The following is a 24,013-nucleotide window of genomic DNA, read 5'->3' on the forward strand; positions in this document are numbered from 1 at the left end:
CCACACAGGCTTTCAATATTGTAGTAACCCTAGATTTAAAAAAAAAGGAAGACATCATACAATATTCTACCAGTAGATTTCTTTCTGAAACATGATTGGATTTTCTTTTTCAAGTTTACATACACATTGTGCAATAAGCTCAGTAATTGCACATCACTTCAAATGGTATTTGCAAATTAAAAAGACAAATCTATTACCAGGATTATCCAGTTTCAGAAGTGTGAACAGCTATCGAATTACAGTACTGTATTTAGTCAACTTCTATAGCTATCCATGTCAATCCAATAGACTTAGCAAAGAACAATATCACAAAACCATAAAAAAGTAATATATATATATATAGCCCATCAAGATTTATCATAATAATTACATAAAAACAGTGCAGCCAGGTAATGGAGCCTCTTACACTTTCAGGATCCCAGGCAATATATAGCCTTCCATACTGTTTAATTCCTGAATGCAAAATAACATCATAACTACGTAGTACGATGGACTTGCAGGGCCGGCACAACATGTAACTTGTTCACACTGGTGCAATAGGACTGGGTGTTTTGTTAACATGATTTATTGGGTTAGGGATTTTCTATTTTCACTGAGTTGTATTGTGTTGGGGGGGGTGTGCACTGAGGGAGCTCAACCAATCTCATTGTACATATGTTGTGCACTCTAGCCACATAAAGATTTGAAATTGAAATTGAAAAATTTCAACTCTCATTCCACCTCAATAATGACATATATGTCTGATAAGAAATCATGTTCAGCAAGATCTGAAAACCAAGACGCTGGTATCTTTGCTTTAAGTAATGAAAATACGTAGAATTCACAAAAAGGTAGAGTGATCATGTGACTGTAAAAGGTAGCTGAAAAGTATAACTTATAAACAGAATTTATACAACACATCCTTATTGGATAGTCCTCAATTATGCCGCCTCTTAGCTCCCACCTTGTTCAACTACAGGCTGAGCAGCAACGAGTTAGCTCAAAAAGGGAGCTATTAACAACCCCATATTATTATTAACAAATTACGGTGCTCCTAAAAGTCTTATTTTTTCCCCAAAAGGGTCTGTTTGAGATTGCAGTAGAATGTAGCCGTATGCTCTTTCTCCAATGGGATGCACGCTAGTATGTACCAGCAGTGCCCCTTGAGATTCTCTCTAGGACAAATTTTGCACAAAAGAACTCATGAACACAAATTCGGCATCAGGACTCAGCAACTACGCTTCCCAGGATGACCCGCGGCGACGTTAGCCCAGTAGCACTCTGGGCAGCGTAGTCCCTTCTTCTATATATGGGCATGAAGCGGCATCCTTTTCACGTTATGCAGATGAGGAGGCGGGTCTCTGGATCTCGCGTACAAGAGGGCTATCGAAGAATGACCAATAGGCGGCGGGCAGCGCAGTTGTCGGATGCGGCAACGGTGTACCTTCTGTATGAGAAGGCGGGGAAGAAGGCGCCTTCACCGGCCGCGCCGTTTCCTCCTTTCCTCCTTGCATGTGTCTTGCAAACGAGGAGGGAACAGTCGCCTGCGGGAGCCATGTCTGAAAGCGGCTCCGCGTCCGCCGCCGCTACCATCCCTAATGGCGGGGGCGCCGCTCGGCATCCCGGCAACCTAGTGACTGTAGTCCTGGGAGCACAATGGGGCGACGAAGGGAAGGGCAAAGTGGTGGATCTGCTCGCGCAGGACGCGGACATCGTCTGCAGGTGCCAGGTGAGCGCCCCGATGGGCCGAAGAGGGGCGTGTGTGTATGTGTGTCACCTTGAGCCTCCTGGAGGCGAAGCCGGCACAAGACAAAGGCGGCAACGGCGGGATCCAGAGGCACCTTTGGAGCCTTTCCCGCCTTTAAATTGCGAGCAAGGCTGCCCAGCGCTGGGTCGATTAATTTTGCCCCTCCATCTCTTCGCGCCTTGCTTGTCCTCCGTCCGCCGGCCCCGCTTTTCTTAACAACGGCTACATTTAGCCGGGTCGCCGCAATCTTGCAGAAGATGCCCCGCGCGCGAGTCCCCGTCTTTCCCATCCATCCACCCACCCCCGACGACGTTGCTTTATGACGGGACCGGGATCGCGGTAACCTCTTCCTCTTTCGGCTTCTCCCACGGTGAGCCCGTTACCGCCATTTCCCGCCTGGGGAGGGTCAGGGATGGCTTTGCCGCCCGCCAGAGTCCGTTGTCCCTTGTTCCTGCAGTGCAGTAGGCGCGCGGTGTGGGCGAGGCAGAAAAGCCTTTGCGGGACCAAACGTAGGAAGAAGGAGTAAGGAGAGCGATGGTGACGGCTGAGGCCTTTGCTCGCCCGTTACCAGGGATCTGCCCTTGTCTCGCTCCCATCCTAAACTCGCCAATGTGCAAAGAATGAATATTTGGGTTCCGTTCCCGTTGGGCATCGATTCCATAGCGAGCAGCAGGTTTCCCTCCCATCTAAATAGGCAACCAGGGATCCGACATGTCTTTGTTTTTTTTCCCTTCAGGTGCGAAAATGTACCGAGATCCCACACCTCCCTATTTGTGATCTTTCTGATGTTATTCCTATCCCTTAGTTACACTGAGGTGTTGTGGAAGTCATATAAGAGTAGACGTTGCAACCCATCAGGATTAATCTTAAAAGAGTTGTCTGCAGTGAGATATTTTGCAGGAATTGAGTTAGTCCATACATAGATCATCAAATGAAATTACAATTTGCAATAGAATTTACTTCTAGACTAAACTCTAGGCTAATATTCAAAGCTAAATCCATCTCTGCCCAAGAAATTTGTAATTTTATTTTCACCGGGTTCCCTAGTCTTCAAAAATGATAAACAGGGGAGATGAATACCTGAAAATTTATGCAGGTTATAAATACCTGAAAATTGATGCAGGTTCTGTGCCTAAGCTGTCATCTGTTTATTTAAAACAGGCTGAGACTAGGAAAAGGTTGTTAGTCATAAGCAATGCAGGGAAATAGTAGTTTCATGCTTTTTGTTTGTTTGTGTGTGCACAGGTGCTTGCGCTTGTGCCCGCCTTTGAGTCAGAGTTGACTTCTGGTGATGCTTGGATTACTCCCTGTGGTTTTCTTGGCAAGGTTTTCTGGAAATGATTTGTCCTTGATTCCTTCCTAGGGCTGAGAGAGAGTGACTAGCCCCAGCTGGCTTTTTGCCTAAGGCAGGAGTAGAACTCACTGTCTTCTGGTCTGTAGCCTGATGCCTCATCCTCTTCACCAAAGTTAGTTGTCTCTCAAATTTCCTGCTTAGAAGTTGAAAACTAGATTGCCTACAATATCTAAATTAATTTTAAAAACTGAGTAGGCTTCATTGTTTGCTTTGTATATCTTAGGACAAAACCTTGACACCCTTTTTTGTTTGTTTTTAAAGAAGAAACAAAAACAAAGCACACAGGCTTGTTTAGGAACACTAGTCTGTTTCGTCGGAGTCCTCTACTTTATGGATTTTTGGCAGTATGGTTGAAAAAAATTCTGTAACTTTACAGAATTGTAGCACTGAAAACTATGGACATTTTGGCAATAGAAACAAAGATCAGAAATCTAAAGGATCAGTTTGAATTAGTCTTTTCTTGTTTGCAGCATCAAGATCAAGCAGGTAATAACGTTTAAAGAATGGACTTAGATATTGGTTCATGTAAGAAATTTTTAATACTTCTCTTGAAAAACATCTCAGAAGGTCAGAGAAGCTTCCAGACCTGCCAGAGTTTTTCGTGTTAATGCAGAAAAGGAAAGAATGTAATTATAATAATGAATCCAGTTTAGGGACCTTGGCATGGAACAAATTTGTGAAATTCTTCAAGGATAAATCACTTGTATAGATATTGACTGCAATGTTGCTTTCAGTACATTGCATACCAACTACAAAGTCTCCAGTACTTTTTGTTTGTGAGATTGAAATATGAGATTGTTTTCAGTTTTTGAAATCTAAGAATGTGTCTGGTCTACCATATGCTGTGTTGACTTCTGATCATTTTGACTTAATAGATGAAACGATGTCTGCATGATGGACTGATAAAGGTAGTATTGATTTGCCCATACCTGTATATGCCCTCTGGCACCAACTTTTTTTTGCTATCCTGATAATAAATACCCCCCTCTTCATCTTTTTGAGGAAATTATACTATTTGAAAAAATGTGTAATGTATTTGTGCAGCTATAGATGTTCTTGAGGAGCCTTGATATAGGTTCAGACATGGTTTGAGGTGGAATCAGCCAAGCCAAATAGTGTACTTCCTGCAAGGTAGAGTCAGAGATTATGTTATTGATCTTACTTGGTCTCTTAATAACCATACCATCTGTTATGCTGTTCTCTGTAAATTACACAGACTGCACTAAAATTAATCTACTACTACTACTTGCAGGGATATCTCAGAGATCAGTTATTTGGCAACTGTCTGCATTCTGGCAACAATCTATAATGTGTTGCAAATCACTGCTTTGTCCCCACTATTATTTAACATCTATAATCAAGCTGCTAGTGGAGACGACTTCCGGTGTCCAGTGGCAACGGACGTCTGGAAGGCTTCTCCTGCCTCCAGCGCCCGAATCCGGCCGCCGCCGAGGCCCTCAGGGGCCAGGTGTTCCGAAAAGGACACCTGCCGCACGGACGGCTCGCCAGGGGTCTCCCAGCCGACATACAGGACTGTGGGGACCGATGCTGGCGCGGCCCTAGGCTTGGCGGGGTTTGAGGCCACAGGCCGCGCCATTATTTTGGTCGCCGCTTGCCGCTGTGCCCGTGACACCGGGCATTGATTTATAACTGCAGCAGCCTGGTGGTGAACAGGAACGGAGAAGAATTGAGGAGGAGAAGGAAGGGAATATCGGTAAACGTGAGTGGAGTGCCCGGAGTGCGGGGTTTTTCTCCCCTGCGGTTGGAAGGAGCACGAGTTATTCTGGAGAGAGGAGAACTTAAAATAAGAAGATTACCGGTTTTGTGGAGCTCTGGAGAGAAGAGGTGATGGAGAAATTTAGGAGGGAAGGTTTGAGGCCCCTCCTTCTGGGGAACAGTGGTGGCGCCCAGCTTCCGCCTTCACTATGAGAATTTTGATGACATCACTTCCCTTCGGCTTCCTGGTTGACTAACTGTACTCTGGACTCGTTGCTCCTGTGAGTGCCCCCTGGTGGATCCGGAGGAAATTACAAGGATACCGTGCCTGCCTGAGGATTTTGTATTTTTTTTTCCTTAATGGCAAAAGGTCAGAGACCAACTGCTGGAGAGATGGAGAGAATTTTGGAAAAGTTATCTAATATGGACAAGAAATTGATGAAATAAGAGCAGAAATTGTGACTATCCAAAAGGATTTAAAGGATACTCAACAAGTTTCAGCAGAAAACAAGCAGAAAGTGGAAGGTTTGAGGGTGAGATGCGGCAGTGCAGAAAAGAGAGGAGACGACAGGCAATGCTGTGCTTGGACCACAGATGGATAAAATGTCTTATTTCCTTAGGTTTCAAAATTTGGAAGAAGTGGACCAAGAAGACTTGAGAGATGTTGTGACTAAATTGTTGGGAGAATTTCTTGGGAGAGGTGTTGATTTCATGAATTGGGATGTGGATCGAGTTTATAGAGTTAATTCGCAATATGCACGCACGCATGCAGTTCCCAGAGAGGTTCATGTCAAATTTGTGAGAAGAGAGACGAGAGATGAAATTCTTAGAAAACATAGGAGTGGGGCACTGATTTACAGGGGCAGGGAGATAGCCATTCTGAGGCAGATTCCCAGACAGGTACGTGAAAAAAGAAAGAAATATTATTTTTTGTCAAGCAAATTGTACCAGAAGGAGTGGGCTTCAGATGGCTGATGCCAGAGGGATTGATGATTTTCCGGGAGGGCATTACGAAAAAATCAGTACAATTATGGAGGCTACGGCCTATGTGGAGGAACACAAAGCCTCCTGGAATCAGATGACCCAGGAATTGAAGAAGGGAGGTTATAGATCATGGGCGAGCGGCTGCCGCTGTTGCGGCCCTGGAGTTGGGTCAGGCTGAACCCAGAGTTCTGAGATCCAAAACTAGGAAGTGATAAAGATATTTGGGATTGTGTTGGTTTTCCTTATTCTCTTTTGTACGATATTCTGTTTATTCTTGACCCTTCTTTATTACGATTTAAAATTTGTAAACTTAGCTACTTCGTGTCACCTGCTTGCCATATGGCTGTTGTATGTGTTAAAAAATTTGAGTAAAATTCTTATTTTAGATAAGAAAAATGAAAATTTACCATACCTGATATGTATTTGTATAAACCTTTTTTGACTAATAAAAACTTTTTGAATAAAAAAAAAAAAAAAAAAATATAATCAAGCTGCTAGAGATGGTTGTCAAGAGTTCAGGGACTAAGTGTAATCAATATGCCAATGATACTCAGTTTCCTTCTTTCCTTCCTTGTACAGGAGAGACTATATGTGTTCTGAAACAGGATAAGTGATGGGGTGGGATGTGAAGTAAACAGTTTGAATCTTGAGAACATGGAGAGCTCATGTGGGTGAGTTTAGGAATTCTAAATGGGATTGCACTTCTTCAGAAAGTGATAAGTAGTTTGGGCATGTGTTTGAAGTCATTGTCATTGGAAGCCTAGGTGATCTGTGCAGCCAGAGATTGCCTGTCATCAGCTTTGGTTAGGGTAGTAGTAATTGTTGTTATAGCAACTTGGACAGAGGCAGCCTAGGCTAATGTTTACACATCAGTACCCTTGCATTTGGATTATTATGCTGAATGCAGAGTTTCCATTTGATCAAATTGTAGCTGTTTGGAATGCAGTAGTAGTCAAGTTGTTGGATGGGACACTTGCCTATATTTTAGTCATGTTACACCTCATTTGAAGCAACTGCACTGACTTCCAATTAGCTATTGAACCAAGTTCAAGGATTTTTTTAATAATATATACTTCACTAAGTAACTTGGGATTGTTACAGATTTGGTTAATCATTAAGATCATTTGGGAGATCCTGCTCTTTGTTAGAGGTCTATCATAACATCTTTTAGATGCTTTTTAAATGCCTATCTCTTCACATTGGTCTTGTTGGAGCATAACAATCAGATGAGTTAATTCTACTTTATTATAGAACTACATTGACTGAATTTTGCAAATCTGAAAATACTTCCCCCCACATCTTCTTTACTGTATGAGAAACTAGGGAGGATCTCTTCTAGGTTCTTGCCCCACCCGCTATCCAGGTGTCGGCTATGCTGTTTCTTATTTGATAGCTCCCTTTATCCTGTCTCCTAACATTTCCACATACCACTACAGGCCCTTTGTGAATATTCTCATTCTCTCTTCCCCCCCCCCTCTCTCTCACACACACACTCATACTCACATAGAGTTTTATTACAAGGTTTTATAGTAAAACACTTTAAAATGCAGTTGTCTGGAAAGGGCTATATAAATATATTTAGTATGTAACATATACATATGATAAATTTGTTCCTGCCATTCTGTCTTTTATCCATTAGTGTATTAGTGGGTTGATCAATCAAATCCTATTGTTGAAATATTTACTTGGTTACAATACTTTTTTTCAATGTTTGCCCTTAAATTTTCTTAGTGTTATTCAATACTTCTTTTGGAATTATTTAATCAATTGCTAATTGAAAAGAATTTTGGTATGGGAAGGCCAGTCTTTTTCTATTCAGTTATTTTGAACAATTTCTATTCAGGACTGCAGTTTTCTTATAGAAGTGATTTGTTCTTGCTTTCTCATGTTTTTTCCAACTTCCCAATCTAGCCTATAATGGTCAGATTCCCAGCCATTCTGCCATGCAAATATTAATCAAAATTAAGCCTGCTTAGCCTCTGATATCAGCCAGAGTCACACGTTTTAAAATGATTTCTGAATCTACAACCTGATTTGAACATGGAACTTAAAAGAACTTGGAAATTAGAGAAGGATTATATTTCTTTTCCAAAAATAATGTGTTATTCAAAGCAACATTTTACAAGGTTATTTTGTCTTTTTCAATTTCAGCTACTTCATGATAGTACTCCCTCTGAATGATATAAATATGCTTTGTTAAAAGTTAGGAAACAAAATTGAGGTGCCTATCCTCTTATTCAAATTCTTTGGAACAAATTTGAGCAGGAAATAACAAGCCATGTCTACGATCTTGTGGAGTTTATTTTGGGTTGGGTGTGTATGTGTTCTTATTTTTTAGAACAGCTCTCCCATATCTACTATCCTATTATAGAATGGTGTTTCATGCAACATTGCTCAAGGACTCTAAATCGTTTTTAGAAATTTACCATAATTATCTTGGGCAATCAATTTTTGTCTGTTGAATAAGATATTAATATTGTACTTTTTTCTTTCATAAAACTTGGTTTTGTAATTCCAAACACAATGTATAAGAAACTGCTATCAGAGGTAAATGATGACATTTTATGCTTTATTTGCCTTTAGTTATTCAAATAATTTTATGCCACGCACTGCTGATAACTCCTTTTCTAATGATACCTGAAACTTTATTATATGCTTGCCCTGAAAAGCTTTTTAATATACTGATAATTTAGGCTGAAATCCAGAATGTTATTTAGAAATGAGCCCTAATGAATACAGGGAAAATATGTATTTCTAATGTAAACATACATGGACTTTGCACTTTACGATACGGCATGCCAATAATGAACTTATTTTCTGTTCTAAAGTGTTAACCTGTGAGATTATTAGATCATTTTCCTTTGAAGCATATTTATGTAACAGTTGTGCATGCTAATGAAACTGGATATCTTAGAACTATCAAGGAGTGTTCAGCTTCTTCAGGTCTAGCAATCTGAGCCAACATTATTTAAAAAAAATGGTTCTGCCAATGTAGTCATAAAGCAAAGCTTTACCATAAGATTTTTTCTTATTAAAATGACATATTAAAATAAATGTGATAGTGCCTTCTAATCAAAGATTGCCTTTATTTAATTGCATTCCTAAGAACTGAGTATGATTATGAGAGTTTTGTTCTAAATTCCAGAGATTTACCGTCTGATATATTTTTAATTAGAGTATCTGTTATGGCTTACAAATGTTATACAGTAGTTGCAATGAGAGAGTAGCTTGTTCTCACAGTTGTATTTCTTTAGATTTGAATTTGGCTATTGATCATTTTAATGTCTCCTGATTATGTTAAACTGATTGCATATAAGTATATGAACTTGACAGGGAAAAGAATTTGGGGATGTTGTCTCAACATCTTTCTGATCCAAGTGAATCAAGCTATTATTGCAGTAATATCATCATTTATTCTCTCTCTCTCTCTCTCTCTCTTTTGCTAATCTACAATAAAAACTGTTGGGGATTCTTTGCATGTTAGGATTTCTATCTGCAAGACCAATATTAGTATCATATGTTAGGCATACATTTTGTGATATAACATTGTGGTCATATTTAGTGGAGAGATAGTAATTAAAAGGTTTCTAGTTTGATTTTTTAAAAGCATGATTTTAAAAGTATAACTAAATTTATTGTGTAGTTTAATAGTTTAAGTTTATAATTTATAATTTTAAATACATTGGCCCCCAACCTTTTGGGTACCAGGGACTGGTTTCATGGAGAAAGGTTTTTTTGTGGACAGGAGGGTGTGTGCTGCCTCCATCCTGCGAATGGGACTTTGCTTATTTGTGTGGACCGGTTGCTGATAGGACTGGGGTTAGGGAACCCGGTTTAATACATAAAATGTTGACCTTCTTCAATATGTCCAAATCTGGGGTGCAGTTTTTTGTTCTAGTGGTGTCAACTGACCTTTAGATTATATTTGGCTGGTACACTCAGAAAATGGAAAAGATTAGAACAAAAACAGACTTGATATATTTTAAATTTATAGTTATAGTTATAAAGCAATGGATGGAAACTAATCAATGAGAGAAGAAATTAGAACTAAGAAGAAATTTCTTGACAGAACAATTAATCAGTGGAACAACTTGCCTCCAGAAGTTGTGAATTCTCCAACATTGGAAGTTTTTAAAAAAAAGATTGGACAACCATTTTTCTGAAATGGCATAGGGTTTCTTGCTTGAGCAGAGCATTGGACTAGAAGACCTCCAAGGTCCCTTTTAACACTGTTATTCTATTCTAAATTAAACACATTTAATATGTGTGGAATGCACTCTTTCCTCTTTTTATGTTATTAATGTGAGACTGATAATAAAGGTTGAAATCTCCTTTCAGAAGTACAATATGGAATGTCAGTAGTTTTAACTAGCTTGCATTCCTCAGAGAGATGGCTAGATTAGACTGTTACTAAAAAGGAGTTAAATGTCATGTGTTTTGCTTTCGTTGTATCAGTGGCTCCACTGAGATTTCAGACAAGTTGCTTATTATTTATTTACAGCTCTTAATAGTTAATTCCTTTGTCTCAAGGAATTAGCTAGAATAATAAACATGGAGATATTTTCGTATGCATTGTAATATTTTTTGGAGTTCTAGCCAGTGAAAATGAATCAATAAAAATAATAATAATAAAAAACCAACCAGAAACCAGATATTTAATTTAAATCAGTTTTATATGTATTCAAGATTTTAATGTTTCATGAAAATAAATGTAGTTGAAAGCATGAAGGTCTTCGAGATTTTGTCAAAATGATGAAAAGAGTGGCATGCTGTTGTGTTATAAGCTCCATCCCTTTTGGATGTGCCTGCCACTTCATGTTGTACATACAAACGCTGTGGGAGTTTGCCACAACTGTGCAATGCTGCTTTTATCTTTCTGCTATCCTGTGGATATTTCTGGGTCAAGGATATAATCAGTAATATCTAATTACATTTTCTTGTACTTGCTATTATCAAGATAAATACATTAACAAACCTAAATTCTGGATTACTGCAATGCTCTCTACATGGGGCTCCCCTTGAGGAGCACCCGGAGGCTCCAGTTGGTCCAGAATGCGGCTGCGCGGGTGATAGAGGGAGCCCCTCGTGGCTCCCATGTGACACCTCTCCTGCGCAGACTGCACTGGCTACCTGTGGCCTTCCGGGTGCGCTTCAAGGTTTTGGTAACTATCTTCAAAGCGCTCCATGGCATAGGGCCGGGTTACTTACGGGACCGTCTGCTGCCACCGATTGCCTCTCACCGACCCGTGCGCTCTTACAGGGAAGGACTCCTCAGGGTGCCGTCGGCCAGGCAGTGCCGACTGGCGACACCCAGGGGAAGGGCCTTTTCTGTGGGGGCTCCCACCCTCTGGAACGAACTTCCCCCAGGACTTTGCCAACTTCCTGACCTTCGAACCTTTCGCCGCGAGCTTAAGACACATCTCTTTATTTGCGCAGGACTGGACTAGAATTTTAAATTTTGAATTTGGTTTTAATTGGGGTTTTTATGGTAAAGTATCTGGATTTAAGGTGAATCAGCAAAAGACAAAGATGATAACTAAAAATATGAATATACAACAAAAAGAAGAGTTAGAAAGAATTACAGGTTTTGAAATCGTTAAAAAGGTTAAATATTTAGGAATATATATTACAGCTTCAAACGTTAAATTATATAAAAATAATTATGAGGTATTGTGGCAGAAGGTATGGAAAGAAATGGAGAGTTGGAAGAAGTTACAACTATCCTTGTTGGGAAGAATAGCGGTTATAAAAATGAATGTTTTGCCCAGGTTTCTATTTTTATTTCAAATGATACCGGTGCTTAAGAATGATATCAAATTACAGGAATGGCAAAAGGGGGTTAATAACTTTGTATGGATGGGCAAAAAACCAAGAATAAAATTAAAAATAATGCAGGATACAAGGGAAAGGGGGGGTCTTAAAATGCCTAACTTGAAATTGTACTATGATGCAGTTGTTTTAACTTTAATTACTGATTGGATTAATTTAACTGAGGAAAGAGTTTTGAATATAGAAGGTTATGGTTTGTTATATGGGTGGCATGCCTATTTATTATATGATAAGAAAGTAGATAAAATATTTAAAAATAATATAATTAGAAATGCATTATTGAGGGTTTGGAGGAAATATCAAAATAATTAGATGGAAAGATTCCAATATGGGCAATCCCGAGACACATGATAGAAAATATAAATATATATCAAAAGATGGAGGTAGTTACCTATAAAGAACTTCTTTGTATGGAAAAGGGGGAATTACAATTAAAATCTAGAGAAAAGATGGGGGAAGAAGGGAAAAATTATACATGGTTCCAATATGGACAATTACAAGCTAGATGGAAATTAGATCAAAAAATAGGTGTTAAGCAAATTGAGGATAATTTGTTAAAACAAATGAGAGATCAAGGCCAACAGCATATTAAGAGGTTGTATAATGTATTAGTAGAAATAGACTCAGAGTCCGAACTAGTTAAGGATTGTATGATTAAGTGGGCACAAAATTTTCAGCAACCAATAATGTTGGAAACTTGGGAAAGAATTTGGGTGAGGAATGTTAAATTTACACAAGCGCAAAATATGAGAGAAAATTTTATAAGATGTTTTATAGATGGCATTTAGACCCCAAAAGTTGTCATGTATGTATCCTAATGTACAGGCTAAATGTTGGAGATGCGATTGTGAAGATGCCACTTATTACCATATATGGTGGACTTGTAAAAAAGTTAAAGCATTTTGGATTAAAGTATGGTGGATCATGCAGAATATTTTGAAAAAGATTAAGTTTACTCCGCAGTTCTTTCTACTAGGAATAATTATGGATTGTACAGCTATAGAGACTAAATTGATTTTGAACTTAATAACAGCCGCAAGACTTTTGATTGCTCAATATTGGAAGAAAGAAGAATTACCTACAATTGAAGAATGGACACTTAAAGTATCAAATCTGGCAGAAATGGCAAAAATCTCGCTTACTTGAAAGACTATACACAAGAAAAATATATTTTAGAATGGAAAATGTGGATTGATTATATTCAAAATAAGTATCAGATAAAAAATATCAATAGCATATGAGTAAATTTAGGAAATATTTTGTATTAGATATATTTTTGAAGGAGAGGGAATTGAGAGTGTGACTGTGTGGTGTGACTAGAGATTATAATTTAGGAATTATTTTAGATTATGATTGTTAGTTTTGATACCCTGCATTTTGTTCTGGGAAGTCGGGGTGGGGGTGGGGGTAAGGGGAGGGAATTGGGGTTTGGTAGAGATGGAGTGATGGTTAATGTACAGGGATTATTGAAGATGTATAAATATAATTAATGCAGGGTCGGGTCTGCCCAGTTACCATTTTAGAACGGTGGGGAGGGAGAAAAGAGAGAGTAGGAGGTAGGAAAGAGGAGAAGAGGAAGGAAGAGGGGTAGAAGAGGGAGAAGGAAGGTGTAGGGTGGAGGGAGGAAAGGATGTAGATAAGAGAAGGAGAGGAAGGTCTGGAAAGTAGAAGAAGGTAGAAGAGGGAAGAGTGTTAAAAAGGGGGGTGGTGACTGGGCAAGCCCGACTAATTGTATATAACTGTACATTGGATGAATTATTTGATATGATTGTAAAAATAAAACTTTTTATAAAAAAAAAAAATTGGGGTTTTTATTATTTTTATTGCTATTTTAAATATTCGGCCTTATTTAATAAGTTTTTTAATCAATGTTTTATTCTGTATTTATATGTATGTTTTTTTATCTGGCTGTAAACTGCCCTGAGTCCTTCGGGAGATAGGGCGGTATAAAAATGTGAATAAATAAATAAATAAATAAATAAATAAATCTTAATTTATCTTTCTATAAAAAAGAAAGAGAAGAAGATCCCTGAATACTGAATTTGAGGTGACAAGAATATTCTGGACAAAGAGGAAGTAATCAGATTCAGGGAAAGTCTTTGTTAAATCAAAATTGATTCCTAGTGAGTTTATAGTCATTTCGGTATAATCTTGGGAGAAAAACAACATGGAAATTGTTCGCTATTGCCACATTTTCAGGACTTTTGTTTCTACTTTCCATTCTAGCCTACAAACAATTTACTTCCAGGTGAACTTCTATCCAAAAATAATCAAGTTTGATTCTGCTTAGTTCCCTTAATCAACCAAGATTAGTTGGTTGGGTAAGGAAGAGTTTGAATATAAATCAGGGTGGATTTGATTTAAATCAAGTCAATTTAAATCATGATTTAAATCATAATTTAAATCACTAGTAAAAAAGCTTGATTTAAATCAACTTGATTTAAATCATAATTTTTAAAGAGCAACTGTCATTTGTGTCCCATAGTAGCTCCTCCTCTGACCCACTGTTGACTCACCGACAGTCTCAATATTGAAGAATATATAGCCTCATGCTACATAATTAAACTCCATTTCATGCTGAATAAACTAAATTATTAATGTATCTTAAATAGAAAACTATATTTAGATAGATTTTTACTCCAGAAACATTTTATGAAAATAAATGTAATAAAAATTTTAAAAATCCATTTTTTTAATTTAAAAAAAATCCACCCTGATATAAATATAAGGGCAAGGTAAAGCTAGAGAATATGAAATTAAAAGTAAGCAGGACACATTCCTGATGATTTGAGGAATATTTTTTTGATCCTGCAATGTATTTTCTATTAAGCATGTTTTTTTGACCATTTATTAATGAAATTCCTGGATGTTGGTATGTACACAGCAAAGAAATTCATATTGTAGCATGTTTACACATATAGAACTTTAAGCTAGTAAATATTTTGTTACTTTTAAGGTCTGTTGGTTATACATAATTGTTTTTGGATATTATTCTCAGAATTCTCATATTTGCTCTTAGAATCCTCATGTCATCAATAAAATGAAAAGTGGTACCATTATGTTTTGGTATTTGAAAAAAAATAATGGGAAAGGAGATGGACCATAGATTTTACCTCAGCAACCTAAGTTTCAGATGTGTTCAGCAGCAAATTCTGAAAAACAAGGCAACTATCACTTAGTTGAATATAAATAGAAAAATAATATTATAAAGAAAGACCTAATATCATAAAACAATACGATAGGTGACACAAATCTTCGGAGAACTCAACCAAATAACCAGTAATAAATAACCTCTTTGCTCTGTAAATCATACTCTAATGTTGATTATCTACAAATATAGTGTTCGTACTTGTAACAAGGAAAGCTTCACATGCAATGCTGTACTGTACATATGACGGCATTCACAGGAGTTTAGATTCTTATAGAGAGAAGAACTTCTTGCCACTGTTTACATTCTGAGTTCTGCCCTGGTCTATGTTACCTGAACAGTATTTTATGCCTGTGCTAAAATAAACAAAAGAGGATCAGTTTTGACATGTCTTCAGAGTGGTTAGCTGTGTTAGTCTTTTACATCAAACCCAATAAATAAAAACTCTTAAAGGTTCCCCATCTCAACACAACACTAACCATCTGAATTTGATGGAGCATGTCCATGGGATGTGGGGGTGAAATTATCATTTGGATCAACCTATCACATACATTAAGCCTCAGATTAGCCCTGCAGAGTGTCGAAGATTCTTATATTTGAATAAAAATTGAGTGTGGTATCAGTTTCATTTGTTAAATGAAAAAAAATGCTTCTCTGTATCTTGATACATCCATTTGTGAAATCTTAGCTCATATCTGTAGTTACAAACAACATATAATGATAGGTGCTAACAAGATTTGTGTGCAAGTGAAAATATGTTGATTTAAATAATTGAGAGGTCATGGACAGAAAATAATAAGGATAACAAGACAGCAAATGCTGCCTCTCCCGCAAACGCCTCAAATATATTAAAATTTTAGCTGTGTAACACTCTGATTCTGTTTGCTGAGACTATAAATGATCAAATGGAAAATTGCTCAAATAGCATGGAATTAAAAGAACATGGAGCAACTTTTTGTTTTTTTCTGATTTATGAGAGATTCTGAGGCAATTATAAGTTAGAAGAAATTTATTATTTATTTAGCGTTTTCAACCTAATTTTTAATTTCTCATTTTTCAGTTTGCCACACGCCAAGAGTTTTAACAAAGCACATAGCCCTAATGGAGGATTATCTCCATCTTTAGATAATAGTGGACAACTGTTTTGTGTGTGTGTAGGGGGGGGGGATTTACACTCTGGGTTTTTTGGATAGCACAACACATCCAAGCAGAATACTTCTGAGTTCCATGTTGGAATTAAATACTTTATTTTGGATAAGAGAAAATATAAAATGAATTAATGAGATTCTCAAATAAAGTGTAGACAAATGCACAAAAGACTTTCTGAATTACTTGTGGTATTAAAGCATGTCACAGATAATGTGGTCTATTTTTATAAATATCCCAGTAAACAATACTGTATTGAAAAATCGGCTTTAGAAATTTTTAGTACTGTCAAATATTCAATGCTTCTTTCTTGGCTTTCTTGGAGGATTTTAATGGCCATGCTGAAGTAGCTACTTACAAATACTCTTTGATTTAGGATCATAATTGAGCTTGGAATTTTGGTTGTAAGTTGTTGTAATAATTAAATGAGACACCCAAATGACCACCTAGCTCAATGACTACAACCCCAGGTTTCTCACTTGCAATTGTTAAGCAATTATGCAGGTTAGGCAAAATTGCTGCCTACAAAGGAAGGGTTCAGGCAGCTTTCTTCTATGGACAGAAGGAAATTGCAGCGTTGGGCTACAGAACAGAAGCTTGGATCTTTGTCATCTGAACTTCTTTTTCTCCAGCCCAGTACTGGAGATTTCTTCCCCTCAGTGCACAGAATGACTGTGTGAGGGTCGATGAGGGGCAAAATCAATCTGACAGGCAGTCCTTCCATTTTGAAAGACAACTGGTGGGAGAAGTCCATGCCAGATTGAATTTTGGCAATTGGGATTTATGGCAAGAAGCATTTGTTGCCAGCCTGGCTCCAAATGTCCCTTGCTGCAAGCCCCTCATGCCACACTCTTTGACAGTAACAGGGCTGCTGGCCAGAGGGACTCCATCTCATGTGGGCTGAAACCAGTCTGGAGGCAGACTCATCTTCCATTCCCAAATAAGCTGCTGAAAACAGTTTGTCCCAAAATGGATCCTGATGGACCTTTTTTCAGTTAGCCCCCTTCCTTCCCAGAGCCAGAAGGAGTCCTGACAGCAGATGGCAGTGGCTGCCCTTCCCTCATTGACCTTCTTACGGAAGATGGAAGCCCCTGGCAAGGAAGATTTCAAATGCAATCTTGTGATTACAGGGCGCTTGGAAATCCATTGTAAGCATGAAAGCTTGCCAAGAGCCCAGAGCTCACTCACCTAACTGCAGGGGCGCTGCAATGGCTGTAAACTTTAAGCATGGGTTGTAAGTCCATACTTTCAACGTCATCATAATTTCAAACAGATGTTGAATGAATGGTCGTTAAGCAAGGATTACCTGTACAAGCAATTCAGGAGTACCCCATCATGACCATGTAACCTTCCTTTTCTGGAACTCTGACACTAGTAAGCCCTGGCACCTCATTGATTTGGAAGGGAACTTTTCACCCTTTTGCCCTGAGTTAGGAACCCAAAACTCTAGGAGTTCACTGTTTAGTCTGGAAATTATTTCTTATTTTGCGTTTGGATTTCCCTCTATATCGCTTTTACCCATTGGTTCTTTCTGCCCTTGGATGTTATCTAGAATAAATCCACACACTTTTTGTTTCGAGAGCCATTCAAATAATGAAAGACTGCTATCCTGTCTCCCCTTAATTGTCTCTTTTGTAGTCTAAATGTACCCCTTATCAATTTTATCAGATGGTAGAGGACTTATATGAAGAACTTGGGGAGAGGGGTGAGAGTGCACTATATTGTCTATATTTCTTGGTAGGTCTTCTTTTTATTATTATTAACTGTAATATCCTTTTGGAAAGCGTGTTGAAATGGGATGGGGGCGGGAGCAGTGTTTTTACAGTTGTTTGGATCCTATCCAGGAAACAGTGGGGACTGTTTTTTGACCCGTGCTGTCTCGGCACATAGGACCTCTGTGAAGATGCAACTATTTTATTGAGCTTTTAACTGTTATATGATTTTAGTATTTGTTTATCTTTAATTTTAATTTATATTGATTTCATTCTGTTTTTCTTAATTTTTTAAGTTTGTCTTGAGTGCTTACCAGATCATTAAGGCAAGCTATAAATCAAGTAAGATAGCTATAAAAATAACTATTGCACTCTTCAATGTTTTTCTTTTCTTTTTTGGTTGTTGCTGTTGTTATTATTATGTGTGTGTCTGTGTGTCTGTTTGTGTGTACTTATCTGAGCAGAAATATTATATTTGATGGCATACTTGCACAAGTGGTTTACCGCACAGTCACTGCTGTAGTATTTGTGAAAAGTTGTTCTATTTTAATGCTGCATTAATTTGTTTATTTAGATGCTTCTCAGACAATAGATAAATAACTTCAGATTGACTCTTGCCAGCTCCCAATGCAAGATAATGTAAAAACAATAATCTACATAAAACAGTAAACAGATGTATTGTGAATGACAATTGTTAATGAGTAGCATGCTAATTCATAGTGTTAAATAGCACCTGGCTGACATCTGCTACAGGAATACTTAAATCAAATAGCAAATATATGCCCCACTTTACTGAGCATTATATTCAATTCTGATTTGCATAGACCACAAACTATAGGCAAAGCTTTTTGATTTTCTTTTAGATGTTTCTGATTTCTGGAGGAACCAACCAGAAATTCTTGATCCAAATGCATATATTTGAAAATATTAAATTAATGGAAGTGTCAGTGCTTTAAAGGATTAGATCTTTCTTTCATGAAAATAACCCACTAGAGTCCTAAATTTATTTCAACTTATTCTCTCCCGTAATAATTTTACTTCTTTATTAATACACATATAAATGAAAAGATAGGTTGGAAGAAGCAGTCAAGTGAATATCGGTGCATTCAAGAATATTCATATTCATATTTGTTTTTGTTACTGAGATACGTGTCTTCTAGCTGTAAAAAGGGACATTGAAAGATGTCATTGAAGTATCTTTAGTGAGAATTTAATTTTTTTAATATTTGTTTTTAAAGCTAACATTTTTATTTTTAACAGGGAGGCAATAATGCTGGACATACGGTTGTTGTAGATTCTGTGGAATATGATTTTCATCTGTTACCCAGTGGTATCATCAATCCAAAAGTCACAGCATTTATTGGTAAGTGATTTTTACTACTGTACAAACATACCATTCTTGTTAGTCAAGATCTTGAAGGTTTTTCAGTGTTTATGAAAAATTTGCAGTACATTGTTTAGTAACTACAGTGAGGAAATACATGTTACAATATTTATGCAATAAAGAAGAAAATACACATTTCTAGACACCACCCATGTTAGTGGTATCTATCGAAATGATTTGTTTGTTTTTGTTTCATCAGAGGACTACACTACTTGTAGTTCTACTTCTGATGTGTAGCTTTATTTATGACTAGATGCAAAAAGTTCTCAAGCTAAAACCGAGGAAAGAACAAAAAGTATCCATATTGTAGTCGGGTATTGCTGTTGTTTTTAATTCCCCGAGTGATACTAATGCTAGGTTTGGGAGAAGGCTTTTTTAGATGAAACAATTTGTTTTACTATTATGCAGTAAGTAGCAGAAGATAAGATTTTTTTCACCAAATATGCTCTTACAAGGATGCTAGGCAAAAAGAATTGCATATCTCTTGCTGTGTGCCACAGGGTGATCATTTTGACCTCAGAATTCAGGGTTGAATGAGTTACCATCTGTCTTCCCTAGCAAATGTAACTGCAATGCCATAGTGGGGAACAGGAGTGGGGTTTTTTCATCTTCTGAGTCATCCCATACATAAATATATTTTTATATCTGCTTTATACATGAAAAATCAAGTTTTTATTGGTTAAAGTGTACAAATAACAGGTCGTCTATGTCTAAGTTAGCTCCCCATGTCTGTTGGAACATTTATAAGTAAAAATCACGATACCCACTCATGCAAGTCTGGCAGTAGGGCAGGCAGGAACCAAATACATTCTTCAAATAGCAGATGCATTCAGCAACAATTTTAGAGGAACCCATCCTAACTTCACATTCCTTTAGCTATCCTGGATTATACCTCACCTTATTCTCAACCATCACAATAGAAGTTGCATTTTGATGAGTCTGGAGAGTACAACTTTCAGGAATACCTGCAAACATTATAACTTTTTCACATTTTTGAAATGTAACAGTAGTTACACCAGACAGATTAAGAAAACATGCCTTGCTTAAAATTCCCATAATGGCATCTGTAAGAACAAATGCTCCCATCTACCCTCCTCCTACACAATGAGAAGCTTGCACAGTATAAAGCAAAGAACTACACGATTAGTTTTATTTTGAGAAAATGTATTTTGACGTTACATAGATACTTTAGACATTCTTAGAAAATTAAAATGCCAGTTGGAAGGTTCTTGTTTGTCCAATATGAACACAAAGTTAAGTTGCTGCTTATAATTGTGAGGCTCATAAAAACAGGTGGGAAATTATGTCTTTTACACATTGGTTGTCACTGATCATATGAACCATGTGATAAATGACATGCCCCTATGTGGCAGCCATTTTGTGAGAGCAATCACAAAAGTCTTAGATGAGTCCTTCATTCCAGAAGCTGTGTGTGTGTTGAGGGAGTGGGAAGATCAGGCACATACCATTGTGGGAGACTATGGAATAGTATTACTGTGCTTACATGAAAGTAATATTAGATTATTTACCCCCAACATATGGGAAGGTTTCTCAGATTCTCCAAAGAAATGGCAGATTCATTTCTATTTATCTATTGGTTTTGGGGGGAAGAAAGTAGTTTTAAATTTGGGTGTTTTTTTTTTCAAAATTACCATTAATGTGGTAGTTTTAAATGTTGATTTCAACAACCTGGAAAAAATGGTATACATACCATTGAAGTAATTCCAGATTAAATTGTAAGCTCTGATACAAGTAATAAGTAGAGGTTAGTTCATATTAACCAGCTATAGTGTAAAAGTAAGATCTTCAAACTCTTTGGTCTGTATCCAATGGCTGGTTTATAGTACTTGAGACTGCTTACGCTTAGGTAAATTGGGTCTCTATATTTGTGTTAATCTCTCTACTGAATGAATAACCACCCTGCCATATCTGTATTATTCCAAAGGGTGCTTTAACTATCTCGAGCTCCAGTGGAGGAGCAATTGGGAGAGAGGGTGAGGAAGTAAAATGACAGCGTTTTGCCTTGCATGAGAAAAAGTACTTCCTTGCAAACCAAAATCACCAATACACGATAAAAATATGATGTGTGTAATAGCATTTGCATTATTTTATCATACTTCAAACTGTGATTTTTGAAAGAGAGCTCACATTATTCTTTAAAACCTTTTTTAAAATGTTTTTTTGCAGGAAATGGTGTAGTAATTCACCTGCCAGGATTGTTTGAAGAAGCAGAGAAAAATGTTAAAAAAGGAAAAGGTGAGAATACCTTGGTAAGCTACTATTTGAAGTAGTTCTCATGGTCTTCTCACAACAGTATACTAGAACTGAGTGTTTAATAAGGTGCTGTTCTCATTCAGTTGCTTTATATTCAATTAGCAATTTGATAAACAATTCCCTTTTGGCTTTTTTAAAAAAGTAAATATTTGTTTCGTGCAGCTAATATCTAGCGATACAGTGCTCCAAAATGGAAATGATGTTAGTATGATGCTAAATTAGATAATATTCAATAGCATATCGTGAAAATAAAAATAGAAATATAGACATTCGAAAAATACAGAAACACATATGTGGAAGAACAGACTTATCTGAACCAATCTTCTAAAGCATCCCACAGTGCTGTTCTCTAACTCCAACTTTATCAGCTAGGGAGATTTTTCAGTTTTGAAAGACATAGGATTTGTAAGAGAAGGAAAGGACGTCTCACTGTGTGAATACAAGTTCATTGATGTGACATTAGAAACTCCACCCAGGTGTTTGGTGAAAGTTCAAGGTTTAGAAGTTTCATTGTGCCACTATGAAAATGGCAATTTTTAGAATGGATTAAAAAAATTAAACACCTCAACTGCAATGGCAATATATCGTTTTCTTAGTAGCAATAAAGAAATGGTTTGCTGCTGTCTTTCTCTGGGATATTCCTTTTTCCTTTCTGCTGTAGCTTAAAGGCCTGGAATTCCCAAATGATCTCCCAACCAAGCACTAGCCCAGACTGGTACTTCATAGTTTTTTGAGATCAGCCCAGATGGTTAGATGGAATCCTATGCATACTTGAATGTAATAACCGTGACTTAGGGGAACGTACTTGCATTATTAAACACTGACAAATAAAATTAATGAGTATTACCTAATATTTCTTCAAAAGGTTTAGAAGGCTGGGAAAAAAGGCTAATTATATCGGACAGAGCCCATATTGGTAAGTAATTATATTAATTGCACTCACATCAATATATGTATACTGGTAATTCTTTACTAAGTGATGATTACTGGATGAACTACTTGTCAATTCTTAAAGTAATTTTGCAATTCCAAAGGCCATTTTTTAGAATCTGTAGCATCCTAGGACATTCAGGGGAAAATATGATTAAGTTAATGCCTCAAGCCATTTTTTTCTGATTATACTTTATCTCACTGAGATTTTGATTCTAAAATTAGCTTAGGGTTGTAGAATAAATGCTGGCTTTTGTCATATTTTCAGATAACTTTTTCAACAGGGTTATTCTTCTCTCCAGTTTGGCAACTACATTGCTCAGCCAGGGAATACTGCCTATTCCCGGCTTATTTCTTCATTCTCATTCTTAGCATCAGATTCACATAGCAAGTGCTGACTTTGATTACATTGCTTAACCAAATCTTGACTCAGACAGATATTTTTTCATCAGAGAAATTTTAAAAGTAATTCTTTAGCACCTTTCACTCATGCAATCAGTTGCAATGAGAACCTTTCAGGAAAAATAAACATTTAGTCAAGAGAAAAAGTGGTATTCTGGGAAATGTAGACTTCCAAAGGTGTCATTTAGTTATTGTGTACTGGGAGTACTATAATGAATGAGGAAGATTTGCCTGCTGGTACTCTAAACAGTCTCAGTCCCAAGATCATAGTTACCCACTTATTACTGATTATGATGTGCAGTCAGGTTATTTTAACCCTACAGATCACATAGATAGATTTTCTCCATGACAATTATCATTTCTGATAAGCTACATTAAAGATTTATTGTTTAACCACGGGTAAGGAATCAGCAGTCTGCCATCTGGAAAGCTTCTTGTTCTGTTTCGTGACATCTCACCCATACCAGTTCATTAAATAGGTTTTTAAAAGTTTTTCACTGGCACCAGAAGTTTTTTTTTAACCGAATAAATGGCTATGCAAGAATGATTTGGGTGTGGATCGTTAACTCTGGAGAAACTTAGAACTAAGCAATCATTACAGCCCGTGAAAGGTTTTTTTATAACTTTAATTTCAGAGGGTTCTTTGTGTTACCTTATGTTTGTATATGAAATTGCATAGGAAAGCCTCACCAATTTAACTCTGAGACTGTTCACAATTATCACATTCTGCTTGAGAAGGAGTTTAAAAAAATATTTGAAAATATATTTTTATTTGCAGCACAGTACAATATAGCTTACAATTGCCACATTTCCAGTCTTGCCAAATTAAAGTGTAGTTTATAAATGATGTTTCTTCTGGTGTTTTCTGTTGGATCTTTTGAACATTTAGTTGTTAATGAAAATAAGGAACTCCAAAATTTATATTTCTATAGAAGTCCATTCATTTTGTACTCTTGAAATTCCTTAGTATTTGACTTCCACCAAGCTGCTGATGGCATTCAAGAACAACAAAGACAAGAGCAAGCAGGGAAAAAGTAGGTTGTGCTTTATCAAATATCTTACTCTTTTTAATGTCATGAAAGGTCTTTTTTGTCAATTCTTCCAGAATAGTTTAAGGACATTTTATAATAAGACGATTTAGAAACTTTTTATAGGATGTCTGAAACATCTATAAATTCCTACTTATTTTTGTATATTGATGACGCAGGCAGTTTAAAGGTTTAAAAAGTAAGATTTTTCGGCAACCCAAATTGTACAACCAGAATACACACAAAGTTTGGTTTGTTCAGTATACTTGGGTTTAAATTATGAGTCTCAACCTAGAGGCTTACATATAATTCAAGGAATATATTAGAAAAACACACTTTTTTCTAATGTAGAACATGATTGTAAAGACCAGTTACCCGTT

At 37.0% G+C, this 24,013-nt stretch overlaps 1 protein-coding gene across 3 annotated transcripts in view; it reads left to right on the forward strand.

Annotated features, from left to right (window-relative positions):
• Positions 1-1,356: 1,356 nt before the first annotated feature.
• ADSS2 (adenylosuccinate synthase 2) overlaps positions 1,357-24,013 on the forward strand; it is a 34,412-nt gene continuing 11,755 nt past the window's right edge. The window contains exons 1-5 of one of the 3 annotated variants that reach the window (XM_058165390.1): positions 1,357-1,708; positions 18,876-18,978; positions 21,187-21,255; positions 22,139-22,189; positions 23,573-23,639. In XM_058165390.1, the coding sequence (XP_058021373.1) occupies positions 1,373-1,708; positions 18,876-18,978; positions 21,187-21,255; positions 22,139-22,189; positions 23,573-23,639 (626 nt within the window). In that variant the 5' untranslated portion in view covers positions 1,357-1,372. The remainder of the gene's footprint in view (positions 1,709-18,875; positions 18,979-21,186; positions 21,256-22,138; positions 22,190-23,572; positions 23,640-24,013) is intronic. The other 2 variants (XM_058165371.1, XM_058165381.1) reach the window with 2 other exon arrangements.

Source organism: Ahaetulla prasina, chromosome 1 (genome assembly GCF_028640845.1).
Source record: "Ahaetulla prasina isolate Xishuangbanna chromosome 1, ASM2864084v1, whole genome shotgun sequence".
Classification (NCBI taxonomy): Eukaryota; Metazoa; Chordata; class Lepidosauria; order Squamata; family Colubridae; genus Ahaetulla; species Ahaetulla prasina.